At 53.9% G+C, this 11479-nt stretch overlaps 1 protein-coding gene across 1 annotated transcript; it reads left to right on the forward strand.

The window, feature by feature from the left end:
• The first annotated feature begins 3101 nt into the window (after nucleotides 1-3101).
• Nucleotides 3102-10564, forward strand: ZBTB7C (zinc finger and BTB domain containing 7C). Its single transcript, XM_035559924.1, has 2 exons — nucleotides 3102-4285; nucleotides 9928-10564. The coding sequence occupies exons 1-2, from the start codon at nucleotides 3102-3104 to the stop codon at nucleotides 10562-10564; spliced, it is 1821 nt and encodes a 606-aa protein (XP_035415817.1).
• The last annotated feature ends 915 nt before the right edge of the window (nucleotides 10565-11479 follow it).

Here is an 11479-nt window from a genome sequence, read left to right on the forward strand (position 1 = left end):
GGTCAGCGTGTCCCACAGAAAGGAGCTGCCTATATTTTGACGGATTAGGGTAATCTCGCATGCACATCTTAATTGCCTCATTACGATGAGGCACAAATAAACCCGGGGGGAAGAAGAAAAAAAAAGCCCACATGTATTTTGGGGCTGGTGGATGCAGCAGGCAGGTAGATGCCGTGGTTTTGGGTGCTCCTCTGCACCCAAAGCATCCGTCCCTTGGGGTGCTGAGCACCCCAGGCACAGGAGGGAAGGAGTCGGAGTAGAAAATAAACACGGATGGGCAAAGCTGTTGGGACCTCCTGCTTGGCTCCCTCCCTGGGCATCAGGCTGGGGCAGCAGGGGATGCTCAGCGCCCTGAACCCAGCTCGCAGTCCCACTGGGATGCTTTGCAGGATGGTCCCATGGCTCGGTGCAGAGCTTGATCCCTGCTGCCTGCCACAGGAATGTGGCCGAGGTGCCTGGCTTGCAAAAGGGTCGCACAGCCCGCGTTCAGGCACAGACCCTGGTGTCACTGCCCATGCTGCCCGGTGCCCGTATAGGCCGGCATCTGGCAGGATCCTTCTTTTAGAAATGGGGCTTTTCATTTGAGAAAGCGGCGAATGAGTTTCAAGCGTTCCCATAAATGCACTGTTCCAAGGCGTCATCTGCAGCCCGGTCAGAACGTGGTTATTTTAGGTGCCCTCCAGCCTTTCCCCCCGCCCCTGTTTATTTTAACAATGCTGTCATTTGCTATTAAAACTCGGGATTTTCTGTTTAACTCCGTGCAGCCGGTTCAGCGTTCGCGGGTGTGATTTTTTTTCCTGGGGGTGACATTTCTCCTCGGCCGCCGGGGCTGCGGATGCTGTTCCTGTGCCTGTTATTCCTGCGGACCCCACCCTTGGCTCGGGGAGGGGGAGGCGGGGAGGAGGCAGAGGAGGGAGCTGGAGGAAGGGCAGCGCCAGCCTCCGAGCACATCCAGCCCCCTCCCGGGGCCTGAGGTCATTTCTCAGGCTGGGTGCCCCGAGCTGTCCAAGTGCCCCGCGAGTAAAAAAAATGCCCTTTTTGCAAGCGCGTGGAAACGGGTCGCTGGGCTGTTTCTCTTCCCACCCGCCCCCCCCCCCCCCAGCCACTGACATGACGTGAATCACCTCCAGTTTTGCCAGCATCCTGTGAAGTTATCAGCTTTCCTAAGGGCTCCGGCTCACAGAACCGCACCTCCAGAGGACCAGGAGGGGAGGATGAAGGGAAATGAGTCCATTTCCACCGGGGGGAGATGGGCATCGTTTTAGGCACAACAGCTGTCCTTTTCCGTTCCTGCTGAACTGGGGGTGGGGTTGTAATCATCTTCTCCCACATCTTCTAATTCCATTTTTCTTGTTCTTGGTGCTGAGTGAATGCTGCACAATCAGGGAGGCCAGAGCTAAGTGTCCAGAAGCAAGGAAACCTCCAAAAACAATCAGCAGGGCAGTCTGATGTCCTGCTTTTCTGATCTTCTGCACTTACGGTGTGATCTGGCAATGAAAGATCAAAACAGATTCACGTGAGGATGCATTCCTTCGTGCAACACCCCTTTAACGCTAATTCTCCTTCCAAACAAAAATGAAGAAGGCAAATACAGGGACAGAAATGTAATTTCTCATACTTATTTTTAGGATAGAAGGCCCTAAAAAGGAAGGTGTCTCCTCCCCCCCAGCTCAGGTGCTATTTATTACCTCACGCTCACCTTGAAGAACACATCAGACTTGCTCTCATTTATCGGCAGTTTTGTAAGAGGATTTTGTACGGAGCCGGTCGGGCTGTGAGGGAAGCGTAGCTAGTTAACATGGTTAAGCACAGCACACTGCAATGAATCAATTTGTTTCAGACAACAGCCGTAATTAGCACAGAGCTAATGCTCACGCTGAGGGATGCAGGGATGGATCTGCCGTCCTCGGCCAAAAATGCCAGGCCCGCGGCTGGAGCCAGGCACGGCCCCTGAGGCTCCTGTGGTGGGAGTGGGTCCTGCCCCTGCTGGGCTGGCTGGTGGGGCAGGGCGGCACCAGGACGTGCTCGCAGTGGCACAAAAAAAGTCCCCCTGTGGCTCCTTGACCTTTGGGTGCTGATGGAGAGGTGCTGACGTGGCACAAGGAGGGATGGGGAACCTGGCGGTCCCAGGCTTACGGAAGGGGCAGGAGCAAGGCTCGCAGAGGGGATGCTCCCTGTGTCCTGGGGGCTTCCAAAGGTTTTTTGCCCTCGGAGTTGTTCTGGCCGCTGGATATATTCAGCGTGTGCCAGCAGCACCGCGTTCAGAGCCCGCTGGAGGAAGCCGCGCTCCTTCCCTGGGATTTCTCATGTGCAAGGGCTGCTGGAGCCATGTGAAAGAGGAAACATCTCGCAGATAAAAAAAATGGCAAAAATCATGTTTCCCTTTTGGGCGTGGGCTTCTCGCTTCCGATCTCCCCTTTGAAGCTGGAGCTGCTCTGGCAGGGGAGGGTGTCCGCCAGATGCACGGGGCATCCGATAGCGCGCTGACAAGTCCGAGCAGACGTGGGGCCGGAGCAAGCTCTGCTCGTGGGTGAAATTAGCCTGCAGTCATCTGCCCCCAGCCCTTGCTCCGTGGCTGGGCAGCTGGTCGTCGTTCTCTGAATATTTAGGCACGTTGTGAAACAGCTCCCTGTCTCCCTGTTTGGTAGTCTTGTGCCAGCGGCGTGGGTGCCGGCGCCCAGCAGCGTGAGGCAATGCAGCATCACCCTTTCCCCACATAGCTCCTGACGGGGCAAATCCTGCATGTGCCTGGAAAGATGTTGGCTCCGGGTGGGCGTGGAAGAAACGTGATGGGGAGGGAATCGTTGCACAAGGATCCCAGGGGAGGGATGTGAAAGAGCAGAGGAGCATGCGGTGGTTATGAAAAGGTAGAAGGGGTGGGAACCGAGAAGAGAAGGAAGGCGACGGAGGGATGCAGAGGTTAAGTCACAGAGGTTATGGGAAGAGTTAAAGGTGATGCAGCAGCAGCGGGTGGTTATGGAGGTGCATGTGGGGCAGTGGAGAGGACAGAGAGAAGGCAGGGACATTTTGGTGCTGTTGATCGGGAACCCCCTGCTGATGCCCCGCTGTCTGTGTTTTGTCCTAGGGCACTAAATGAGAATATGGCCAATGGCATTGAAGATCTTATCGGGATCCCATTCCCAAACCACAGCAGCGAAGTCCTGTGTGGTTTAAACGAGCAGCGGCATGACGGTCTCCTCTGCGATGTCATCCTCATCGTGCAGGACCAGGAGTACCGGACCCATCGGTCTGTCCTTGCTGCCTGCAGCAAGTACTTCAAAAAACTCTTCACTACTGGCACTTTAACAGACCAGCCCTATGTTTACGAGATTGACTTTGTCAAGCCTGAAGCACTTTCTGCCATCCTCGAGTTTGCCTACACCTCGACCCTCACCATCACCACCTCAAATGTCAAGCACATCCTCAGCGCTGCCAAGATGCTGGAGATCCAGTGCATTATCAACGTATGCCTTGAAATCATGGAGCCCGACAGAGAGGTGGAAGAGGAAGATGACAAAGAGGACGACGACGATGATGAGGATGAAGACGAAGATGAGGAGGAGGAGGAGGAGGAGGAGGAAGAAGTGGAAGATTTTGTCAATCAGGAGAACCTAACTGATGTCCAAGAAGTAAGCTGTCACCAAAGCCCTTCTAAGTCTGATCTTACCGAAGAAGCATACACAGAAGCACCTAAAGACTTTCCAAATCACTACCCAGCCAGTAACTCCTCCGGACACTTGGGTGTGATACGAGACTTCTCCATCGAGTCCTTGCTAAGGGAGAACTTGTACCCTAAGGCGAACATCCCAGAAAGGAGGCCAGCTCTCTCTCCTTTCACCCCCAGCTTCTTCCCCCATCTGTGGAATGGCGATTTTAGCGCCTTTCCCCAGCTCGAAGAGCCACAAGTAGACAACGGCCCCTTGGATCTGGTGATCAAAAAGAGGAAGATCAAGGAAGAGGAGGAGAAGGAAGACCTGCCTCCACCTCCTTTCCCTAATGACTTCTTCAAGGACATGTTTACCAACACCCCAGCGGCTCCCTTAGGGCATATTAAGGCAGAGACCGACTACGGCGCTTATCTCAATTTCCTCAGTGCTACCCAGTTTGGAGGAGTTTTTCCTCCCTGGCCCCTGGAGGAAGAGAGGAAGATAAAGCCCAAGGCGTCCCAGCAGTGTCCCATCTGCAACAAGGTCATCATGGGGGCCGGGAAGCTGCCCCGGCACATGAGGACCCACACGGGGGAGAAGCCGTACATGTGCACTATCTGTGAAGTCCGCTTTACCAGGTGTGCATCCCGTACCTCTGCCGTGGTGGCGATGGGATGGGGGGTGGTGGCTGGTTCCCGAGCTATTTATCTCTTTTGTCCCCAAAGACGTAGCAAAGAAAGGGACAGGCCCTTTGAGAAAGAGGGAGGGAGAAGAGGGAAGGAAGGAAAAGGAGCCCACTGATTTTGGTGGGATCGCAGCCGCCCTCCGGGCAAAATTGGGAATAAGTAATGGGGCATTTTCAGCCCCGCCATCGTCTGCCACAGTCGGATGAGAGGGAGCTGGAAAACAGATGGCTGCTTTTGGTCAGACAGCCAAGGAAGCGTCATCCCTAATGCGCTGGGGGATGCGTTGAGTTGGGAGGGCTGTTTAGTTGAGGGATGTAATTAGTTCAGTTTTGCACATCGTTTTGGCACCAATGTAAACCACAGCCAAGTTGCACATGTTTGAACATGACAGTGCCTGCACTTTCGGAGGCCAGAGCAGTCCTAATTGCTAGATTTTGGTCTGCAAGGGTGGATTCATCCCCCTAACATCATTCACCTGGGATCCCTGCAACTCCACACCTCCATGGCCAGAGGAGGGACATGGGCACCCTCGGCTTGGCCACGCAGAGCTAGATGAGGAACGGGGACGAGCGAGGTGTCCCCATCCCAGTGGCAATGACAACCTGCATGACCTAGATTGCCCTGGTTGATACCAACCCCAATCTGGTTGCTGCCAGGTGGGTGCGAGCGGCCAGATCCAGCCCCTGAACCTCCCCACACCCCGGCAGAGCCCTCAGTGGTAAAAAAAAAAAAAAAAGCACCAGGCTGAGGGAGGGCTGTGCAAACCTAATGTTGTAGCCTGCGAGCCTTCTCTGAAAAGCTGGGCAAATTTAACCGGTGAGCAGAGACAAATAGATTCCTGGACCTGCTCTTGCTGGGTATAATTAATATCTAATGAATACAATCTTTACCGTAATAATAAAGCTTTTTGACAAGAGCATGGTATTTCAGCTCCTGGCTGTGTGTGTGAGAGAGAGCCCTATTAGTCTGGGGCGAGCAAACCAGAGGAAAATAATATGCACAGTAGGCAAAGCCGAGCTCCTGACAATGGCCGGACACCTGGGGTGCTCCCGTATTCAGCCTGTCTTTTCTTCTCCCGTCCCTGTGATAACATTTGAGTGGAATTTATGCAGATGATGAGGATTTGACCTGAAAATAAATTTCCATGCTCCGCTCCATTAGCGCAGCGGCCCCGTATTACCATGCGCGGAGCATCGTGCCTGGGGTGGGCGTTCGCAGCGCCTGCGGGCTCACCCCGGTGCTGCAGGGGAAAGGCTGTGCCCGCTGCTAATTCCCCTCTGCAGGTGATGGGCTCTGGCTCCTGTGGGTGCTGTCCCCATGGTTGTCACCTTCGGATGCGTGGGGTCGTGCTGGGTGTGATGCTGAGGGTGCTAATAGCCAAAAAGGAAGCAGCTCGGCTCGACCCATCACCGACACCTTTCCCATCATGGGAATAACAGAGCGGAGCCTTCCAGAGGGATTCGGTCTGCAGCTCCCCAGATCCTGCACAAAACAGGGCAGCTTGTTTGGGGAAACTGAGGCACGGGGCGGTGTTGGCACTGACTCACAGTCACTGTGAAAATAAGTAGGAGGGCTTGGGTGAGAGCTGAGCTATCCTGACCCCTGGCCCAGGCTTTGACAGGGAGGCTGACTCAGCACCTTGGTGTCTAAAACCTTACCAGCCATCCCAGCTCGTAGCCCCTCGCCCCCGGTGGGTCAGGAGGAGCCTCCTGGAGCCAGTCCTGGCCCTGGGGCATGCGCCGTGTCCACAGAGCCCGCAGCTTTCAAAGCCTGGCCCTGCAGCGAGCCTTTCCTTTCCAACGGGAGGAGCTGCTTCTCCTTGCGGGGTTTTTGACGTTGTTTTTGGAAGGAGGAGGACCGACTGAGTGCTGTGAAAGCAGCTCTCCTTTCAGTTTTGGCCATCAGCTCCCAGGAGCTGTGTGCCTCCAGCCCTTGGGACGTTTTATTCCCCGTCCCGCAGAAAATCGGTGCAGTGCTTTAACAGAGCTGGTGACCAGTTCCATGGCCACAGCTGTTTTCCATGCCACAGATCCTGACCTGGGCAGAACAGACAAGGAAACCTCATCCCTCATTGGGAAATGTAGCTCTTTTTTGGTCTAGCATGGACCATTACTAATGTGAGTATAAACATAAGAGCTTCTTTACATCCCCCCATATGCTCGGTATACACAGCGTAAGGGTTTTGCAGAAAATAAACCCCCCCAAAATCAGGACTAGCACAACAGTGCCATCCCTCACACCCCATCATCACTCAGGAGAATGAAGCCATTCACACGCAGTGGAGGGCTGGAGGGTTTTTTCCTCCTTTAATGCACTAAGCAAAGTGGACGTTCCAAAACGCTGGTTTATTCTGAAAAGCATTTGGAAGCACTTTGAATAGCACGCTGCCGTTTTTATTTTCACTTACTTTTTTTTTTTTTTTTTAAGCTATTTTCAGCATTACTCGAGTGTAAGACCTCTCCTTTAGGGTGACATGTATTTAAGCGAAGTGGAGTGATTGAGATGTAGCAAGAGATTTCTGCCAGGATTTCCTGCACGCCGCTGCTTGTGCTATGTGTTGAGCTCCCACAGGGAATCGCAGGCTTCCTGCTGCGTCGGCCCCATGAGGCAGCGAGCAGAGCCTCAGCTGGGGAGATGCGAACCCGAACTGTCCCTCCTGGCATCCCTGGGGGGTGCAGGGCAGCACAGGCTTTCAGTGCTCCAGAAATGGGATTTCTGTATTAATCACTTCTGTGCGTTATTTCTGTGCCTGAGGAAATGTGTAGGAGCAAATTCACTCTGGGAGATAGAGAAAATGCAGTCCTCTGGGCGGGGGTCCCCAAAACTCCCCGTCAGATGTGTTCTCCATCACTTCTGTGGGTTTCCGCATCCCGTGGCAAGGACCTGCATCTGCCACTCCTGACTCTCAGGGACAGCTGCCCGCAGGAAGCAGGACTTCATTTAATAGCTCATTAATTTTTTGCTTAAACAAAGGCTGCTCAGGTCGTAATCTGCTGTGGTGCGCTGCTGAAGCGCTAGAGAAAACTGCAAATATTTCAGCTTTTCCGCCAAGACAGCCCCAGAGTGCTCGCGGAGAAACTATTCCAGCCGGAAAGGTTAACAATATTTGTTCATATTATTTGTGTTGTGACAGCTCACAGAGCCCTAATCGCTCTCCTAACACAATTGCATTAAGGGTATTCACACACACAGCGCCTTTCTCCCCTGCGCATCGCTTGCAGCTCCTCCCGGCGCAGCCCGTGCCTGCCCAAAGCCCAAGACCCACACACGAGAGCAGCAGCCAGGGTCACCCCTTACCTGTCAGCTTCTCCCGACGTGCCCAGCTCGCCTGAAGGTTAATATTTGGGGAGAAATGGGCAGAGGCAATGCGAGCTCGCTGCCAGCCCCTGGGCTGCTGGCAGCTGGTGGCAGGGCTGCGGCAGGGCAGAGGTGTGCGCTGCGGGATCCAGTTTCTCCCCGTCTGCTGACAGAGATTGGTAATAGCCTGAAAAAGCTTTGCCTGTGTTTACATTATGCAGTCCTGGCACACTGCGTGTTTATTAGGAAAAGCGATCCTGCTAGGTTAAACATTACATATATAGGTTTAAATTATATTATAGGTGGGGCGGGTGGCTCTGCTTTTTATTAACATTTCCCAACACTTCACATTACGAGACCCCGTGTTCATCTGCTTACAGCTCCTCTGAACATTATCCGTTCCGGCTGAAATTTTCCATGCTGCTTTGTCTGTTTCTGAGAACTGATTTCAGCACTTTCGAAGACCGAGGCCAAGGGGAAATGCGCCCTTGCTAATATCTTGGAATAACGGTGTCTTTGAAAATTTCAGACTTAGCTCTTGGGATCTGGCCTCGGGCTTGGCGTGGGTCCCAGGAGGTGCGTTTCTCTGCCTCCCTAAAGTGCTGCACAAGCTGTAAACCTTGGAAAACCAAAGCCAGTGCAAGCTCCTTACAGGCAGTGAGCAGCTCCGCTGCCTGCCTGCAGCTGCACCATCCCACTGGTGCAGGGCTGGGCTGCGATTTCCCGGAGGCAGTAAAAGGTTGCCTGCTGACAAAGTGGCTCTCCTGCTAGGGACACTTCTCTGCCCCCTTTCTGGAGTCCTGTATTTCTGGCCTGAGGCTTTCAGACCCCCACTGGCAGCAGTTTTGTGCCTGCAGGACTCGCGGGAGCCCTGCCTGGGGTTGTGCACGAGACTATGGGCTGTGCTTGTGTTTTCCCTGCCCTCCTTCATCCATCCCCACCGGCAAGCGAGGGAAGGAGGTTCTGGGGCTCAGACCACTGAATACAGCCTGGCCAAGCCAGGGCTGAGCCGCACGGTGCCTGCATGGCCCTGGGAGCACCAGGGAGCAAAGCAGGGAGCACCCAGCTTGACCCCAAAGAGCTGCACGTCCCAAAAAGCTCTTTGGGCACGTCCCCAGAGCCACTGGCCATGTGCCCCAAGCACAGCTGGATTAACAAGCAGCAAATGAGCACAGGTGCAGGCAGTGGTCACTGCAGGTAAAACAAATGCAACGTCAGGTCTCATGTAAAGTGGCAGGGCTTGGTGGTGGTGCTGAAAACTTACATGCAGTCAGAGTGGCAGAAACTAGTGTGTAGGCAGCAGCTTGCAAATTTGGAGTGTTTGATCTGCCAGCATAAGTATAGTTTTGCTTGTTTTTTTCCTCTTTTTTTTAAAATGATCATATACTTTGTATATATTAATGGACTGACTCCATCTATTCTCCCCATTTTCTTAATGTCTCGGAGGGATCAGACTGAAAGCATTTCCCAAAACATTATGAATTCTCCCACTCTTCTTGTTTACTTACTTTCCGTGTTGAACACCACTCGTGCAGGCTTGGCTCAGTTCACTTACAGCCAGCTTTGCATTTTATATCTGTGCCTTAGCTGTGTTTTTGGTAGATTGCAGAAGGAACTATTGAAAAAAAGAAAAAAAAAAAAAAAGAAAGCTAGCTTGGGACAACAAACTTAACAAACTTGTAGATCTTAGACATTTCTTCCCACCTGAAAAAAAAAAAACGCACTGTGTCTTTGTAAGTAAATGCCATGGGGATGGGTTCTGTGCCATCCCAGGGCTGTATTTGAAAACCTTCTCCCAGAGGTGTGCAGCTGGAGGTGGCAGAGTGGTGCCATCCTGCCCTGGTGCGGCTGCGGAGCTGGTCTCAGCCCTGCGCCCTGCGGTGCCTCCAGCTCCAAGGCCGGGCTGCTGAGACACCCAGCGGCCAGCACGGGTAGGGGAGGGAAGGGAACCTGCACCGAGGGGTCTCTGCTGAAGCCGCATCCATCTCCAAGTTGCCAGGCTCTTTATGCTCAACTAATGCGCTCGGTCGCAGGCAGGGATGTAGCTGTACTTCTTTAGATGTGCCCAGATATGTTTAGGCTTTAGTCTAGACTTTTCTTTTTTTTTTTTTTTTTTTTTTTCCTATGAGTGATGAAGCTTTGTTTTAGGGTCATTGTTTGTTCCAGTCCAAGCTGTCCGGGGCTGGTTGGGGTGGGCTGCAGGCTGCTGAGGCAGCGGCTGGGTGCGAGACCCATAGGCAATGGCACCCATGCCCCCAACCCCACACTGCCTGACCCCGTTTCGATTCTTTTTGCAGGCAGGACAAGCTGAAAATCCACATGCGGAAGCACACGGGGGAGCGGCCGTACCTGTGCATCCACTGCAACGCCAAGTTCGTGCACAACTATGACCTGAAGAACCACATGCGCATCCACACGGGCGTGCGGCCCTACCAGTGCGAGTTCTGCTACAAGAGCTTCACCCGCTCCGACCACCTCCACCGCCACATCAAGCGGCAGAGCTGCCGGATAGCGCGGCCGCGGCGGGGCCGCAAGCCGGCGGCGTGGCGGGCGGCCAGCCTGCTCTTCGGCCCCGGCGGCCCGCCGGTGGACAAGGCCTTCGTGATGCCCCCAGCGCTGGAGGAGATGAGCGGCCACCTCGGCGGCGCCGCCGTGTGCCTTCCCGGCCCCAGCCCCAAGCACTTTATGAGCGGGGCCAAGACGGCGTTCAGCCTGCAGGAGCTGGAGAGCCAGTTCGAGGACACCCAGATGAAGCTGCTCAGGCGAGCCCAGCTGGACATGGAGAGGAACGCGAGCATTTTCGCCTTCGCCCTAGGCCACAACGAGAACCTCGCGGCCCAACCTTTCTTCCCGCTCCCCGACCCTTGGAGCACGGGCTTCAGCGGCCTGGCGGGGCTCGGCCACGTGGCTCCCATCTCGGAGGGCAACAACTAGCCCCGCCGGGGGGCCGCTGCCTCCCTCACCCACCACAGGACCACCAAGAGAGACAACCCCGCGCCGGACACGGCCTGCTGCCACCCGCGACCACCAGCGCTTTAGACTCAGCGATGCACTCGGTGGCCCCATCCGGGAAGGCCAGGCCAGGGCTGCTGCTCTCCTCAACACTCCCAAAAATGTCACTTGCCTTACTCTGGGGCATGGCCACCCCCCTGGGACCGCTCTGCTGGGGGACCCACGGGGGGCACTGGACGCCCTCAAGCCGTCCAGACTTGGTTTTGATATGTTACATTCCTTGGCCCTTTTGGCCAAAAGGACTTTTGGGGGTTATTGCTTTTGGTTTTGGTTTTGTTTTCAGTTAAATTCCCATGTCTGAAAACAAAACTTTATTCCAAGAGGGGTCCTGGTGGAAGAGCGGGGTGAGCGGGGCAGCTCCGCACTGCCACAGCCTGGAGAGATAAGGGGATCGACTTTATGGGGCTGTGCAGCATGCATTGGGACCCTAAACAGTCAAAAAACAGTTTGGAGATCACTCCAGACAAAACCTGTGTGGAAAAGGGGAATTTTGTTACTTTGGTTCTTTGGCCATTTCTAAACTTCAGACAGAGAATCAAACCCTGTTTTGAGCATTTTAACTTCAGTTCCTTAAAAAGGTGAAGAAAGTTTTTTGGAAGGATCAGAAATGTTTTGATCCAGAGCTTTTTTTTTAAACCCTTGCTTTGGGAAAAGAAACCATGAGGAAATATTGAAATGAGAAAGTCGTTTCAAACCAAAGAGTCAGGAGAGCTCAGTGAGAATTTGCCGCCCCTGACCGTGTCTGGATTTTTGTCCTTAATCCCCCCCCACCCACCCCCCCCCAATTCCTATATATATTTTGATGACAAAAATTTTACAAAACACTTGGGTATCCTT

Source organism: Cygnus atratus, chromosome Z (genome assembly GCF_013377495.2).
Source record: "Cygnus atratus isolate AKBS03 ecotype Queensland, Australia chromosome Z, CAtr_DNAZoo_HiC_assembly, whole genome shotgun sequence".
Taxonomy (NCBI): Eukaryota; Metazoa; Chordata; class Aves; order Anseriformes; family Anatidae; genus Cygnus; species Cygnus atratus.